We start from the raw sequence: 18,240 nt of genomic DNA, 5'->3' as shown, positions 1-18,240 counted from the left end.
ATCCAACATAGAGACAAGAGCTTCAAGTTTGAAAAACTTCTAGTTACACCTAACATAAATGCTCCAATTAATCAAAAATATTGGATCCGGTTTGATTTTTAAATCCAGGTCTAGTTTCCAACAAATGGATAAGCCTTTAGCTCTCAAGCAGTAGTCATTTTATTTTGAATTCAAGTTTTAAGCAGTTATTAAGGTTGATTGTTGAGAATCATGATGTGCCTCCATGTTTTGGACCTATGTAGATCAACAGGATTATGATTATACCAGGCAAAACAATTAATACCTCTGAACCTTTTTAATATATTGCCATTTTATAACACAACTTTTTTTTTTTTTTTTTTTTTTTTTACAAAATATTGACTTTTGAAAACCATTTTTTCCCTACCCACTTCCGCTATTATCTTTTTATGCATTAAAAAAATGCATTATCGTTTGTTGTAACCATACAAAATTTTCAGGGCTCATTTTGTGACTCAGTTATCTAGGATAATTTTACAGGTAGATTATAAGAATTAATGCATGTTAGGTTTCATTTATCAATCACTCATTCACCATTAGCAAGCTTGGGTATAGTGATAACCCTATTGGCTGCCCTATCAATTTGATTTCCCTCGTGGCTCCGGTTTTTCAGAAAGGCTGGCAGACTGTGGCGTTTCCTGGGTTTCTAACAGTTTGTCCGTTAACAGTGTTTCAGAGTTGCTGGACCTGTATGAGGAGGACCCTGAGGAAATTCTTTTAAATCTGGGTTTTGGTCGAGAAGAACCCGACTTGTCCTCAAAGATCCCCGCACGGTTCTTCAACAGCACCTCTTCGGCAAGAGGCATTGACATCAAGGTAGTGTTGTCTTTAAATTAAAATAATACTTGGAATGACGTGCAGTTATAGCAATTAATTACAGATTTTTTTAAATGGTTTATCTGTAGGTCTACCTGGGAGCTCAGCTGCAGCGCATGGAACTGGAAAACCCAAACTACGCTCTAACCAGTATGTACCTCCATCACCTTCTGCTTTCCTTTGTCCCCTCTACAGTGTTTTGTGGGTTTTCTGGGCCCATCCCTAGTAGCTGAGGCGTTCGGTTCAGGGAGGTGTTTGCAGGGAGCGCTTCAGAGCTTTGCATCCTGAAACTGTCTGCAGAGGAAGTGAAGCGCATTGACTGTGCGTGCGTGTCCTGTTCCCAGCATTACTGTGGGGTTTTGTTGGGGTCCTTCAGCTTTTTTAGCTGTTCTGCCAACTGCCTGGACTACACTGCCAAAGAGAACAAAGATGTGTTTGTCCCAAACAACCCCTCCCCCAAACACACACACACACTCCCACTCACCGACCTGCTCTCCTAACATCCTGGCCTCTTTTTGTTATTGAAGTTTGCTCTGCTTGAAGGTATTGGATCAGTAACTGAGCACACACAGCTGATCGTTTTTATTTTGGCAGTTTTATGGTCTCAGAGGCTTAAAAGTCCTTTGCAAGAAAATGCATCTCGTTTCAGAGCTAGAATCTGTGTCGGTCTTCATGTCAGGAGGGTGTTGAATAGGTTGTGTAAGTAGAATATTGTGAAAGCAGCTTTTAAATCCCCGGTTCTGTTCAGTTTGATGCAAAGAGGACTGTTGGCAACTAAAATATCTATTTATTTCCAAGCCTAGGAGGAAGTGCTGCGTTTTCACATGTTGCTGTGAAGTGTTTCAGGCATGATTCAGAAGTGTATGTTGTTCGAACCCTGAAATAGATATTTATTAAACAGAGATTTTTCTGTTCTGTAAGGACAAGCAAGGGGGTTTGTCTTTTAAGCTGAGGCAGCTAATGCCAGGGACATTAACTATCAGCTAAACAGTAAAAATAAAATATCTCTTTATCTCCAAGTCTTTTTTTTTTTCCCTGCTACTCCACCTCAAAAGATGAACAACTGCAAAAGCGCAGTCAAACTTAAGGCTGGTATCGCAGTATCCTTGCTTTCCTGAACACCACAGCTGTGGGAATCTGACACAATAATTAATGCTAAAGGAAGCTCAACCAAGTATTGTGTTCATATACCTTTCAGAAAAGTTTTTACTGATTTGCAGGTCAAATCAGAAAAGCTTAAAAGGTTAATAATATTAGAATAAGATGCATTTGTGTCCTCTGGAAGATGCAGTTCATCCTATATATTCAAAGGAATATCTAGTTTTCTCTGAGTTTTCAGAAAGATGATTCTTCTTTGATGAGGATTTCCTCCTCTTTGCACTTTCTGTTGTTCATAAAAGCCGATGTCACAAGTGAATTTCTCTATTGTGACATCAATAAAGTTCTATCTATCTGTAAAAACAACTGCAAGGAAAAATCAATAAAAAAGTATGCTATTAATCCCAAAGGGAAATTAAATGCTGCAGTGGCTCATTGTTTTAAACAGTTGTTGTAGGTATTGATAGCTGTAGGCAGGAAGGATCTTCTGTAGCGGTCTGTCTCGCACCGGATCTGGGGAAGCCCCTTAGTGAAGACACTCTTTTGTTATTTAAAAACTTTCCGAAGAGGATGCTCACTGTTGTTCTACACTTTATGATGAATTTTTCTTTGTGAAATAATCACTAGAGGAGGTCCTAGAACAGAGTTGGCATTCAGCTTGTTGAGCTTTTTTAAGTCATTAGCTCTAATTCTGTTACCACAGCAGAAGATGGAAGAAGAAAGCACACCCTCCACAATAGACTTATTGAAGATATTTAGCATATTGCTGTAAATGCCAAATAACTGATATTAATAGGTTTCAACTTGTTCCTGTTTCTTCTGAAATCTACAGTCATCTCCCTCACTTTGGGGACATTCAAATCCACAAAGAGTTCACCAGCTCTCTGTACTCAGTTTCTTGTTCATCTTTGATGCTCACAATGACCGCAGAGTCATCAGAGTATTTCTGTAGACTGTGACTCTTACTCTAAGCGGTGTGTCCTGTCTGCTGTGAATGCAAAACATGCATCTTCCTGGATTACTTCCATTTGCGACTACAAACCCCAGCCCAGATCCACCAGCTGTGAGGTGCATTTGCTAACAGCAACACTCAAAAAAAAAAAAAAAAGGTTACACATAGCAGCAAGCTAACACCAAAGCCCTTTTTGTTGTAACACACTATCCTAAAGTTCTTCATATTTATTGGTTACATTTTTTCCCCCAGTTTGACTTAATCATTTTTTGTGGGCTGGTGCAAATGTGCTTACCAAATGTAAGGTGCTCTTAACCATATGCACCACAGAGCGCCACAGGAAATCATTCCTGCCTGTGGTCATCAATCTCTACAACGCCTCCCCCAGTGATTCAGACACCCCCCCTCTGTAATTGACATTTATTAATTCTTTGCACTGTTTTTGCACAACGTCAGTATCACTTTATTTGGATATATAGTTACACATATGTTTATATATAAATATACATATATGTATATATAGAGTTATATACACTATATTGCCAAAAGTATTTGCTCACCCATCCAAATTATTGGAATCAGGTGTTCCAATCACTTCCATGGCCACAGGTGTATAAATTCAAGCACCTAGGCATGCAGACTGTTTTTACAAACATTTGTGAAAGAATGGGTCGCTCTCAGGAGCTCAGTGAATTCCAGCGTGGAACTGTGATAGGATGCCACCTGTGCAACAAATCCAGTCGTGAAATTTCCTCGCTCCTAAATATTCCACAGTCAACTGTCAGCTGTATTATAAGAAAATGGAAGTGTTTGGGAACGACAGCAACTCAGCCACGAAGTGGTAGGCCACGTAAACTGACGGAGCGGGGTCAGCGGATGCTGAAGCGCATAGTGCGAAGAGGTCGCCAACTTTCTGCAGAGTCAATCACTACAGACCTCCAAACTTCATGTGGCCTTCAGATTAGCTCAAGAACAGTGCGCAGAGAGCTTCATGGAATGGGTTTCCATGGTCGAGCAGCTGCATCCAAGCCATACATCACCAAGTGCAATGCAAAGCGTCGGATGCGGTGGTGTAAAGCACGCCGCCACTGGACTCTAGAGCAGTGGAGACGCGTTCTCTGGAGTGACGAATCGCGCTTCTCCATCTGGCAATCTGATGGACGGGTCTGGGTTTGGCGGTTGCCAGGAGAACGGTACTTGTCTGACTGCATTGTGCCAAGTGTAAAGTTTGGTGGAGGGGGGATTATGGTGTGGGGTTGTTTTTCAGGAGCTGGGCTTGGCCCCTTAGTTCCAGTGAAAGGAACTCTGAATGCTTCAGCATACCAAGACATTTTGGACAATTCCATGCTCCCAACTTTGTGGGAACAGTTTGGAGCTGGCCCCTTCCTCTTCCAACATGACTGTGCACCAGTGCACAAAGCAAGGTCCATAAAGACATGGATGACAGAGTCTGGTGTGGATGAACTTGACTGGCCTGCACAGAGTCCTGACCTCAACCCGATAGAACACCTTTGGGATGAATTAGAGCGGAGACTGAGAGCCAGGCCTTCTCGTCCAACATCAGTGTGCGACCTCACAAATGCGCTTCTGGAAGAATGGTCAAAAATTCCCATAAACACACTCCTAAACCTTGTGGACAGCCTTCCCAGAAGAGTTGAAGCTGTTCTAGCTGCAAAGGGTGGACCGACGTCATATTGAACCCTATGGATTAGGAACGGGATGTCACTTAAGCTCATATGTGAGTCAAGGCAGGTGAGCAAATACTTTTGGCAATATAGTGTATGTATATATTTGTATTTTGTGTGGATTGTGTGTATATATATATATATATATATATATATATATATATATATATATATATATATATATATATATATATATATATATATATATATATATGTGTATATATATGTGTGTATATATGGAGCATGTAACAAAAGAAATTTCCCTCTGGGATTATTAAAGTATGTCTGATTCTGATAAAGATGCAAACATGTCAGTTGTTACAAATGAAAAGTGAGTCATTTTAGATGTCATCAAACTACGTCCATCGCGTTTTTAAGATGATAAGGAAATCTTTTAACATTTGTCCTTGATTACTCAACAGCCTTAGACTTCTAGGAACATGGAACTGACTTATCAGTGTCATAATGCATGCTTATTAACTATTAACCTTGCTCAGAAAGCTTTCTCTTTAGCATCACATAGAAACAAAGCCTTCACCCAACCTTTTCGGGTACAGATTTGTCCACTGGTCAAGGGTCAGTCAATCCTGACTGATTTGTAAAACAAACAAGCCGATACAGCAAAATGGGTGTGGCTGCTTTGGTGCGACTGCTCTTCATCCTATTCTCTTATTTTTGCTGCTTACAAATAACAAAGCATGTTAGCTAAATAGCAAACGTCAGATAAGAAAATAGACAAACTCAGAGCATTAAGCGATTTTAATAATGCACCTGTTCAGGAAGGAATAGAGGTAAATGCTGAAAACAGTCATTAAAACAGCTTCTTTCTACCTAAATGTGTTGGAGAAGATATGAAATGAAAGCCCTGCATTTGGGCATAAAGACGCTGTGTTTTAAGTTCTGTATGGGTGATTATGTAATTTGCAATGCATCTCAGATCTGCAGGGCTGATATGTTAATTGAACAAAATGACGATTCTCTTTGTTTTGTTTTTTCCGTTCAGTTGCCCTGAAAGCAGTCGGGCTGGGCTGTTCAGCCAGAAATAGCTCTACAGGGTGTTTGAAAACTGATAAGTTATTGTTCTAGAAAGCTTTATATTTAGAACGTTATCATAGTACCACATTACATACTGCTGAACTGCTTTTACTCTCCAGGCTGCTATGGCTCTGATAATTTCTACTAGTGTATCACAAAAACACTCTGTTGTCGGAAAGGAAACAGAAGTATCCATATCTGCATGTTTACCGTTTTTTGCTCAGATATTTTAATATGTTATGCTATTTAATGGAATGAGCTGTTTATGATAAAAGAACATAAAGATTCCAGAGAAATTATATGTTTAGCCTGTATTATGTTACCAAACCCTCTGGTGTTTCTGATCTCATTAATATTCCCCCCAAAAAGCCACAGTTTTATGATTACTGACTCATCAGCGCAAGTTCCCACACTGTGACATGAAGGCATCAACAAGAGATCAGATAAATAGTTTTACTGCCAATATACTTCATTAGCTTGGAGGCAAATAAATGTGTTCTTTGCTGTTATAAAGATGCAGAAGTGATCTGTATGATAATTGACACTGCATCAAATTCGTTCATGTTTATGAACAAATTAATGTTGGCATTACAGTATAGCTAGCTGCTGCTGGAGGTATGATAAGCTACAACTTCAAATTGTGATCTTTTTATTTGGTTCTGTAAGTTTAACTGATTAATATTAAGTTTATTCATTTGTTTTTAGTATTGCTATTGCTGAAGACCATCTTTCAGGTCTTGTTCTAGGGAAGTATCATGAATTTGCAACTGTTTACATTCGATTTCTGAGTTTGCCCTGCAACCGGAGGGTTGATGGTTCAAGTCCCGGCTCCGCATTGTCTACTGATGTTGGTCAGAGGGCCCGGTGGCACCAGTGTATTGCAGCCTCTCTTCTGTCAGTGAGCCCCAGGGCAGCTGTGGCTACAATGTGTCTACATGAATGACTGAATGTAGTGTGAAGAGCTTTGGTCATGTTTACTGACTTGAACAAGCAATATATAAGTACAGGCCATTTACCATCTATTATTTCTTCTGCCTATGATAAGAGCGACTCATTGTGTGTTTTATACATGTGTTTTATATGGTATTGTTTTCTGTAGCTGCTATTTTGGCCAGGTCTTCTTTGTAAAATGAAGTTTTGATCACACTGGGACGAATCTGGTTAAATTAAGACGCAAACATCAAAAAATGTCTCAGCAAAATATTTGGATTTTGTTAACAGCCATCAATCCCCACTGTTTTAAATTAAAGGTGTGCTGGATCTGGTTGTTAAAGCCGGACGCACACTGTAAGATAATTTTTTTTTTGACATTTTCTGGCCGATTCACCAGTCGAGCGAGAATTTTGCGATCGGTTTTAGCCTCATCGTGCGTCCTTCCTGCGTTGTGTTGTATAAAGGGGTGTAACGAGGGGCGATCAGCCTCTCACAACCACCGCCCGATCAGGAATCGTAAGGTTGAGAGAAAAATCAAATATATTTGAAATTCAGTCATTCGTCATAAGGTGTTCATGGACAAATCCTGCTGTTGAAGCAGAGTTATGAGTGTCTGCGAGACAATTTACCAAAACCTCGAGCACTTCGAATGTGCAAACAAGGGAGTTCTTCTTTTTCCAGATTGAAAAGTCCGAACAGCTCGATCTCTCGCTGCTGAGTTCGACGTGTGATTTTTGGACGTACAGTGTGAGGAGGTAGATGGCATCAGAGTGTCAGGCTTCACAGTGGGAAACTCGGGCCGATCAGAAAATTCTCGCTCGACTGGAGAATGCATCATGAGCTGTGAACATTTAAGCCCTGCAGTTTCGTACAGTTTGAGCTGTAGCTGCGTGCAACGATTGAAAATATTGAACAGTGTATTCCCGGCTTAAGTCTCTAAGCTCCTGATCTTGAAAAGCATTCCCCTCTGGCATGCTCTCTCCCTCGCTTGATCAATCTCTATATAAATCATTCAAGCCTTGAACATTAATGTCCAGATGAGGTGTCTTTAATTTTCAGAAACCGTGAGCTGCTTTCCCAGCTGTCTTATTTTTGCTTAAGTCTTGACTTTTATGTAGAAATGTATATAACTCTTACAGGCTACAAGCATGAATACATGTAAAAATAAAAACTTGGAACTGACTAGTAAAGTTAGATTAACCAACTTTTAGAAGTTCTGGATAAAGCTGCTGTTTCTGGAAGCTTTTTTTTAAATTTGTCTAGAACATTCTCATACTCTTCCATTGGTTCCCTGGATCCCAAATGTCTGCGTGTGTGTGTGTGTTGTTGTTTGTTATGTAAGCCCTGTTCTCACCATCAGGAAAAAAATAAAAAAATCCCCCCAGGATGAAGAGAGAAAAAAGACGGGAGTACGTGTCTTTGTGGCTTATCCCTCATTTCCTGTGAAAAGATCCCCAGAATGAGCATTAATGCAGAGTCAGCAGTCAGAAGGAAACACGCTGTATTGCTATTATCACACATAAACCAGCTGCTGAAGGGCTTTTGTAGTAATGTGCATAGTAGCGATATAACTGTGACATAACAATGACAGGCTTGTTGGGTAACAAACTCAAAATGGTCAAGTGTGGTGGAAAATATATTCTAGTCAGACCCATGCTGTCATATTTAGCCAGAGATATTGGAGCTTTTTATTTTTATTTTATTTCGGTGCTTAATTCATTTCCAGGGTCTTTTTCTTCTACTGGGTCTACCAGCGTCTGATAAAGTATTGTTTATTTACTTACTTTTTTAGCAGATTAACTATACTTTCTTCGACAGCTCAGGTAGGAACCAATACTGATAAGTTTGCTTTATCTATAATTAGTTTTGGGTTTTATAAAGCTGTAACTACTTGCTGTAATTGTAATTACTAAAAATAAGTCTATTCTCTTGTGGATTATCAGGTTTCTATGAGGCTAATTGTTTTGCTTTTGTTTGGTGCTTGAGCTTAGTGATGTAGCTGCTTTTAACGCTACCTAATCTATGTCACAATCTGAGCTTCCATGGTGCTTATAGTGCTTCCAGGTGACAGCAGCTATTCAATAAACACCTAGCAACCTGCTAGCCAGCTGTCGACTGTTTGCTTGTGTTAAATGATAAGCTGTAGGCTGACACTGGGGTTATAAAACCGCAAATACGCTACGTTTTTTTTTTTTTCCTCCTGTATGTCCCATGTTTGGTTACATATGTTTCACAAGTCCATAATGATTTTTAATGGCTGCAAAAGATAAAATCACCAGCAGTCTCAGCAGTTAATAGTAAATATGCAATATTTCTGTGTCTAATGTTAAAAATCCATAAGTCATCGACTGCATTTTAAAAGCTCACTGTTCAATAAGAAGCTGATAAATTAAGAAAGCTTGGTGCCAGGTCTCAACCACTAAATCTATGCAAAATAACTACATTTTTATAAGCAGACGAGCGTTTGATAGATTAGTTGTGATTCGCTTTGTTTTTGGAGTTAATATGTTTCCCTGCAGATTGTTACTAAAGATTTGAAAGAATTGCCTACTGACAGCTGACTGTCATACTGATGTTTATCTCTAACCACCCACTTCCAGTGAAAATAATTTAGCCTCGCAAGAATACTTGTGTTTAACATGTTTTGCATATTTGTGTTGCTATATATAGACTTTATCTTTAGTGACTTTGTACAATGCATATCTGTACTGTAGCGAATTCCCATAGTAACTCTTGAGGATTCTGTTAAAAGGTCATAGTTGCATAGAAACAAAAAGACCAATAACCATTTCATTGTGATAAAATTAGGTAAAGAAAATCAAGCATCTGCCCTGACAGGGTTTAGCTGCTCCTTTTTGAGCCTAAATAGTATTCCTGCACCAGGTGTGGTGAGTTGACATAAACAGACATGTGTGCCATCTGCTGGTAGCACTGCAGCACTACCAAAAAGCTCAGCTGGTGCTGCTACATAATAGATCCAAAAATGGCAACCAGACCAACCAATATTATTATAATATAGATTGTATTTAATCAATTAGGAATGGAAAGATCGATATTATATCGGGCAGCTGAAAATTACAATATATTGCCAAAACATTTTTTTCCCACAACCCTAAAAGTCACTGTGGATAAAAAGCAACAACAATTTTCAGTTTGCGGTTTGTAGCAAGCTGCATCATAGACACAGAAAATCAGTGGAAGAAGGTGCTTTAGTTGGATGGGATGATTTATTTTTTGTTGAGTGTTAATGCTGCACATAATCATTAACTGTCCCACTGGCAGCTTCATAGTGTTGGGATTGGTTGTTGATTAGGGTCAATGATTGGAGCTAATGGGAGGATAAATGGAGCCAAATGTTATAAAATCCTGGATGAAAACCTTTAGACACAGAGTTCAGATCAAGGTGGAGGTCACTTTCCAAAAGGGCAATGTCCCTGAACAGAGTTAAATGAAGATAAAGCATATTCTTTTTTTATTTACTTACCATTTTATTGACATTTTAAGGTCATACTTCCATATAAGTTTCAAGTAATGAATCACTTTAATAATCAAAATGTATTTTTGAAATAAAAAAAACAAGAGTGGCGCGTATAGAAAATAATGGACATAAGAAATTATGAATAGGTAGTGTGATATGCTCATTCCCTCACACATGTAACCACCTTTCCATATAATGCATTACGTATATTTTATTTGGTTAGACGTCAACCTTTTTGGGGGTAATTCACTCTTGATTCTCTTCATCTATCCATGTATCTGGCTGAGCTCTTTCAAAAAAGCAATTTCTTTGTGATAAGTTTCTTGCTCCCTACAAACAAAATGGCTTTAAGCCTGTTTTGAAGGCATTTCCTGGTTCAGATAGAGTAATATTACTTTCCAGAGGTTTATAAGATTTTTTTCTTTAGATCAAATGCATGTATCAGACTGGCCCAGTTAAAGCGCAGATAAATAAGAATTTGTGACAAGAAATGAAAATTGACTTTTGCTGTCCTGTTATTTTGTAGATGTTCTAAATAATGTGGCAGAAATGCAAGCACGAGGAAAACACAAACCAGCTGCAACAGGAAAATGTGGCAGGCAAAAAGAATTTGAGTAACATAAAAAAACAAGCGAGAAATGCTGCAATGACAGAAAATCACGGGAAAGCAAAGTGCAAAAGCACAAAATACTTATTAAATAAATCACTGTGAGTAGCAAGAAACCTCCCCTGCAAGTTAAGAAAAAATGCAAACTACTGTATCTCCCTATAATGGAAGTTCTCCAGACCATTAGGAGTTGACTCATGTGGGACCAGACACAGTAAAGACATAAGACATGTTTAGATATTCAGTACTTAAAAAAAATATACCTTTTTTTCCCCTCTAAATGCCCTGTAGGTAGGCATTCTGTGTTTGTCTTTCACTAAGAATCTTGTCTATAAACAATGATATGTAGTAGGGTCTGTGGTCTGGTCCCATATGTGTAAATGGTTGAACCCCCCTAGTGGTCTGAAGCACTGGAGAACAGTCGTCTCCCATTTTGGACCATAGAACTGTCGTATTTTACCACTCTTTTCTGCAGTCCTCTCGTATTAGCAGTCTCCTGTATATTTACCATATTTTATTATAGACTTATATTGGGGGGGGGGGACATTCACCTGCCTCATAAAATGTAACGGCCTGATCACTTAATTGTAATTTGCAATTGGTTGACTGGTGGTTATTTCCGATGTCTTAAAAATGTAATGGATACTGTAGTTTGAAATCTTTAGACTGATGGCAGCGGATGTAAAATTTCCCTTATATTCAAATCCTAAACTTGACAGGGATACATTACAATCTGAAGTTGGGTTCTTTTTGGCTACTTTTTTCCTTTGGAGGGTTTTTTGGCATCACTTTTGTGTTTGCAGTACTTTAGGTATTTAGAATGCTTTTATTCTTCTGGGCCACCGCAGCAAATCTCCCAAAAGTGTACACCTTAAAGGTATACTATGCAACCGGTGTTGATTTTCCAGCGAGGCTCCCCCCAGAAGGCGAAAGTAAAAGTGCATTGTCATAAATATGCACAGCTGTTCTCCTGGTTTCTCCGTCAAGCCAGGCGCGGTTGTTTTGAGCTTAGCAGACAGGTGAACGCAACGAATGACTAACACAGTGAAAGTATGAACATGCACAGAGAGAGAGAAACCATTCCAATGTTACTTACAATCGCATCAGCAGAAACGCGAGGTCCGCGTCAGCCTTGCAGCCTTCTTTTTATTTTAGCTCTCGCCATTCGGAAAAAGCTTGCCCGATGTTCACCCGTGTACGACTCCTCTCTCTGTCCGGAGCCCTTTTCCTCTTTCTTGCCTGCTCTGACATGGGCTTTCGCTGTTTTCACGCTGGTTCCGCCATGATAACTGCACAAAGATCGCCACTGTGCTAGCAACGAGCATGCTTTTAACTGGGGGCGTGTAGCAGTTCTCGCCGTAAAGCAAGACCGACTCTCGCGAGGCTTCTGAGCCTGTGGGTGCGGGCCGAGGGCTCCTGCAATTACAAGTGCGGTATTTCCCCCACAGACCACCAGGGCGGCCGAGAATACCTTTGTTCAACCTGAAATGACTCATTTAATCATCCAAAACGTTATGGAACACATTAATTAACTGAAAAATGTTGCATAGTGTGCCTTTAAAGACTTGTCATGATTTCAGTTAAAGGCTTTTGTACAGAGTGGGCTAAAGTGCATTCAACACACCTTAAATTTCCGATTTTAGGTTTCCCTTCATGACAGCTGGATCATCCGGAGGAAAGCTACAGTCCAACACAGAATGTTTTCATTTTGGACTTTGAAGTACGAATATTAGAGAGCACTGTTCTATTTCAGGTGACTTCAGTGAAGTGTGTCGCCAGGTTTTACAGCGGGACAGAAGACAGAGCTCTGTGTTTCATAACCGACTGACAAGTATTTAAACAGTGAGGTATGAAGGGGAGGAGGGGGAGGGAAGGCAGGAAAGCGTGCAAGTCATTATCCTGTTAGAGATGACACCAACAGTGCATTACACAACTCCGAGAGGAGAAAGGGAGAGGAGCGGCTCTGACGTCTGTCTTTAATTCCAACCCCAGCTCTTTTTAAAGCTGAGTGTTACTGAATCTCCAAACTTTCACTTCAGGAATGTGTATAAATAGACCAATAGGAAGGCATACGTTTACAATTTATAATGATCTGTCTTAAGGTGGACATTTTTTTTGGTTTCTTTAGTTATTGTTTGACTTGTTTCAGAGCCATGAAATGATACATTTAAAGGACACACTGGATCATAGGTCAAGCTTAGGACAGCAGATAGTTTTAATTCTTTTACTGAACATTATTTAATGTTTTTTATCTAATTCAAACTGACTTTGCTTTGCTTTGTCTTTCAAAATTACACAATGTAACTGCAAGTCTGTTTACACAAACTAATAGTTAAAATCAGGTAGAACTAGCTTGATCCATTGTTTGCTCATAAAAGGTTCAGTAATCATGTGAATCCCAACCAGAACAAAGTTATGAAGATATTTCTTTGTTCACCACTAACTAAAAATCAAATGCACATGTTTGTTTTTGGCTCTAGACCTTTAAATGTGCAGCAGTCAAACTGTTTTTAACTTTTTGTCTCAGTTGTTCCTGTACAGTTTTCCCTGAAACTGCTGATATCCTCTGAGTTTTTGCACAGCCTTCTCTGTATTTGACGCCTAAAGCAGGGATAACTTGGCTAAACCGTCCGTACCACTTTCCTCAGCTAAAAATTGGCTCAAATGTAAAACCTTGAGATGCGTGGACCACATCTGCAAAATATGCTTAGTTTTACTTCTCGGTTTGTAAGTAAGAGAAAACCGAGGCGGTGATACTCTCTGCAAAACTTGATGGAAAAAAGGGGAAAAGTTTTACTGCTGAGGCTGCAGAGGATGGATTAGTGGTTTATACCATCCATCTGAATTTATTTATTAAATCTGCTCAATGCAGGCTGTTGTAATGGCTTTATTGGTTAGATAAATGTTTTCTGCAAGATCGTGGCCTCTTTACTTTAACCTACCAGAGTTAAAAAGAAAAAGCCCAAGGTAATGAGTGGCACATATTTGTTATGTGGTATAATAGAGAATTTGCACCATGGGCAGGCACATCTGCAAATGACAGCTATGTCAACATGTGCCGGCAATAGACTACATGTACTGCTGCAGTTCAGTTAGAGGCAGGAGTGTAGCCCTGAATAACCGAACCAATGCTGCTAAAATCGAAGAGCTTATCACACCTTTGCTCTTTTGCTCTGTTTCAGGTCGTTTCCGTCAGATTGAGGTCCTGACGACGGTAGCCAACGAGTTCTTCCAGCTCTACAGCCAGGTTTCTGGACAACCTGTCAACAGACTGGTTAGCAAGGATCAAGGTGAGCAGTGCAACACAATGAAGGACCACTTTGTTTGTGGTCTTCAGTGTGCATCGTTTTTAATATCGGCTAAATTGAAAATACATTTTAGAGGATGCATCATGTTATAAAACGTTTGAACTTGAAATTTCAAAGCATTAAAAAAACACTGCCATTTTAGTTGTATTTTTTAGTTTGTATTTTTTTTAAACTTGAAACGATAAGCCGCTGATATCTACTGAACTGCCCCCCCACCGAGCTCTACATGTTGGGACGAAGAGGTATTGATGAAGATAAATTTAAGCTCCCGTTACCTTGTTGGCTCGCAGCAGTAAGAGCTTCTAATGTAAGATCAGGTTTCTTCAGCTCTTTATTTCAGCTTCACAGGAGTTGTGCACAGTCTCTTCATTCATTTGACAACTCTACAGGTGCTGGTCATAAAATTAGAATATCATGAAAAAGTAGATTGATTTCAGTAATTCCATTTAAAAAGTGAAACTTGTATATTATATTCATACATTACATACAAACTCATATATTTCAGATGTTTATTTTGTTTAATTTTGATGATTACAAATGACAACAAATGAAAATCTCAAATTCATCATATCAGAAAATTAGAATATTACTGAAGACCAATAAAAACAAAGGATTTATAGAAATGTTGGCCAACTGAAAAGTATGAACATGAAAAGTATGAGCATGTACAGCACTCAGTATTTAGTTGGGCCTCCTTTGGCCTGTATTACTGCAGCAATGCGGCGTGGCATGGAGTCGATCAGTCTGTGGCACTGCTCAGGTGTTATGATAGCCCAGGTTGCTCTAATAGTGGCTTTTAGCTCTTCTGAATTGTTGGGTCTGGTGTATTGCATCTTCTTCTTCACAATACCCCATAGATTTTCTATGGGGTTAAGGTCAGGAGAGTTTGCTGGCCAATTAAGAACAGGGATACCATGGTCCTTCAACCAGGTACTGGTAGCTTTGGCACTGTGTGCAGGTGCCAAGTCCTGTTGGAAAATGAAATCTGCATCTCCAAAAAGTTGGTCAGCTGCAGGAAGCATGAAGTGCTCTAAAACTTCCTGGTATGTGGCTGCGTTGACCCTGGACCTCAGAAAACACAATGGACCAACACCAGCAGATGACATGGCACCCCAAACCATCACTGACTGTGGAAACTTTACACTGGACTTCAAGCAACGTGGATGAAGTGCCTCTCTTCTTTTCCTCCAGACTCTGGGACCTTGATTTCCAAAGGAAATGCAAAATTTACTTTCATCAGAGAACATGACTTTGGACCACTCACCAGCAGTCCAGTCCTGTTTCTCTTTAGACGCTTCTGACGCTGTCTGTGGTTCAAGAGTGGCTTGACACAAGGAATGCGACAGCAGAAACCCATGTCTTTCATACGTCTGTGTGTGGTGGTTCTTGAAGCACTCACTCCAGCTGCAGTCCACTCTTTGTGAATCTCCCCCACATTTTTGAAGGGGTTTTGTTTCACAATCCTCTCCAGGGTGCGGTTATCTCTCTTGCTTGTACACTTTTTTCGACCACATCTTTTCCTTCCCTTCGCCTCTCTATTAATGTGCTTGGACACTGAGCTCTGTGAACAGCCAGCCTCTTTAGCGATGACCTTTTGTGTCTTGCCCTCCTTGTGCAAGGTGTCGATGGTCGTCTTTTGGACAACTGTCAAGTCAGCAGTCTTCCCCATGATTGTGTAGCCTATAGAACTAGACTGAAAGACCATTTAAAGGCTTTTGCAGGTGGTTTGAGTTAATTAGCTGATTAGAGTGTGGCACCAGGGGCCATCAATTTTGAACCTTTTCACAATATTCTAATTTTCTGATATGATGAATTTGAGATTTTCATTTGTTGTCATTTGTAATCATCAAAATTAAACAAAATAAACATCTGAAATATATGAGTTTGTATGTAATGTATGAATATAATATACAAGTTTCACTTTTTAAATGGAATTATTGAAATCAATCTACTTTTTCATGATATTCTAATTTTATGACCAGCACCTGTAAGGCTAACCTTGCGCTGCAAGCTGGATTGTCACGAGATCTTGCATTTGTAGATGGGAACGAATTCTGTGCTTTTTTTCCGAAAGGGTTTGGAAAAAGTTTAATCTATCCGCTTACTCCCCTAGTTGTGAAAGCACTCAAGAAGCTGCAGATTAATCCTATTTACATGCTATGATTGGCTGAAAGCGTGTTATGAAAGGGCGGGTACTAGCTGGCATGTCACCCAATCAGCTCGAAGTACTGTAATAAACATCCCTCCTTTTCACGGACAGACTGAACACCTGCCAGGTTACTCTAATGCAACAAATGTCAAAATGTGTGAATTCAGGACATTTGTTGTTCCGTTGTTCCTGCTGCTAGCATTTGCTGAGAAATAGAGCTTTCTTCTTTGATTTTCAAGTTTGAATTCTGCCCCGTGGCGGTTGAAGAAAAATCCACAGTAAAGCTGCACCTTCACATAAGTCGCATGGTTCAAAGCATGGGGGAAAAATAGCAGCTTATAGTCCAGAAAACACTGCATTCTTTTTTGTAAATGGAGTCCAGTTTCTTGAACCATTTTGGGTTCACCGGGTCGTCAGCGCTGTTCAATGACGTTCCAAAAAAGTTTCGTAAAGAAAAAACGTTCCTGTAGTGTTTTATTTAGCATTTTGTAAATCCCATTGAGTTCTGTTGGAATAGTCAATATTCCGCTGCCACCGGAAACGGAAATGGGGCCTGTTTACACAGTTGTAGTCTTTTCGCTTCACTCTGTGTACTCCGACGTCGAGAATCAAGAATCCACCTTTCGTATTCCATTTTCAGAGTTTTTTAAAGTGTTTAACAGAGACGTTAGCACCTCGACGTCGGAGTACACAGAGTGAAGCGAAAAGACTACAACTGTGTAAACAGGCCCCATTTCCGTTTCCGGTGGCAGGGGAATATTGACTATTCCAACAGAACTCAATGGGATTTACAAAATGCTAAATAAAACACTACAGGAACGTTTTTTCTTCACGAAACTTTTTTTGGAACGTCATTGAACAGCGCTGACGACCCGGTGAGTAGCATATTTTAAAAAAAGAACGTTTAAGGTTGTTTTAAGGACATTATCGGACATGGTCTATGGAAGCCATTCTAAAGCAGCCAGGGGTGGATTCTAAATGAGCCAAAAAGCAGAGACAGGACCAATTGTCAAAATTTTGGTGTCGATCATTCGATTTCATCCTGGACACTACAGAAAATGGGCTAAAAGTGTTAAAAACCGAACTTCTCCTTTAAGTCCTTAAAAGAGAGGCACACATTTGTATATTCAATTCTTTGTTGAACTTAGCATCAGCAATTTGGTGGTATGCAGCTACCAACTGTATTTCCTTTCCAGATCAGTTTGATTGGATGTAGGATACCTGAACAGTAACTTTTTAAGTCTTGGCAATGAATTTTAGCTGGACCATGCTCTTGCAGCAACACACATCTATCTATTGTAGCTCTGACTGTACTTAGGCCTGTGTCTTTTCCAGGTTTCCTTTCAGGATTTAATTTTAACCATATATTCCCATAAATGCTGACCAGATTCTGTATCTCTGCAGAAAAACGAATCCTTATAGCAACCACTTTGGGGTTAGTATGTTTAGGGTTAGCTTCCCACAATTATGAATTTAAAAATAGTTGCAGTATGTCCTGTCTTTTTTTTTTTTTTTTTTTTTTTCATTTGACAAAGAAAAGTGATCATACTGAATGAAACGTAACCACTTGTTGAATCATCCTTGTGTTTGTTGTGTTGTAATTCTCTTAGGCGGAGAAGGAGAAAAAGGACAACAAGAAGGAAGTAGTGTTGAAGCGCAGTCTACTCCAAAGAGGACCAACCCTAGGAACATGGCCAAACTCATAAAGAGAATTAGCAGACAAAATCTGCTCGGGTCGGCCTCAGACTCCCCCGAGGGGCTCTCTCCAACCCAGCCCAACGGACACACTGCTTCCCCTGATCTTCCACATCTCAACGGTCACCCTCGTAGTGGTACGGACCACCATAGATCTACCGCCAACTCTGACCACCAGGGGGAGGTGGCCAACCAAAAGCACCTCCGCAGGAAAGATAATTTTCCCCTGGCTACGGTTACAGAGGAAACCAACGGAGGCGGGGATGCTGAACGGCTAATGGAGAGCAGGTAAACTGCACTGTTTATATATCCTCTAGATGAGATTATGTCAGAAGGGATGAAGTATAGTAGGCTCCTTGATAGGGAAAAAAGTGTCTTTCAAGTCTGAAATTGTAAAAGATTTTTCAAAGGTTTATGTATTTTTATTGTTTAGTTTGTTGTTGGATCAGCTGGATGTGTTTGGCAG

The 18,240-nt window shown here is 39.8% G+C and overlaps 1 protein-coding gene across 1 annotated transcript in view; it reads left to right on the top strand.

Moving 5' to 3' along the window:
* Positions 1 to 18,240, top strand: part of itprid2 (ITPR interacting domain containing 2) — a 70,812-nt gene that overhangs the window by 43,521 nt on the left and 9,051 nt on the right. The window contains exons 9-12 of the mRNA XM_038297458.1: positions 687 to 834; positions 924 to 984; positions 13,805 to 13,912; positions 17,690 to 18,062. Of these exons, the coding sequence (XP_038153386.1) occupies positions 687 to 834; positions 924 to 984; positions 13,805 to 13,912; positions 17,690 to 18,062 (690 nt within the window). The remainder of the gene's footprint in view (positions 1 to 686; positions 835 to 923; positions 985 to 13,804; positions 13,913 to 17,689; positions 18,063 to 18,240) is intronic.

The sequence above is a fragment of the Cyprinodon tularosa genome, unplaced genomic scaffold, assembly GCF_016077235.1.
Source record: "Cyprinodon tularosa strain WSP-4 unplaced genomic scaffold, ASM1607723v1 ctg388, whole genome shotgun sequence".
NCBI classification, from domain to species: domain Eukaryota; kingdom Metazoa; phylum Chordata; class Actinopteri; order Cyprinodontiformes; family Cyprinodontidae; genus Cyprinodon; species Cyprinodon tularosa.
Note: the sequence above shows the minus strand (reverse complement) of the source record. Positions and strands in the feature narration are given on the sequence as shown.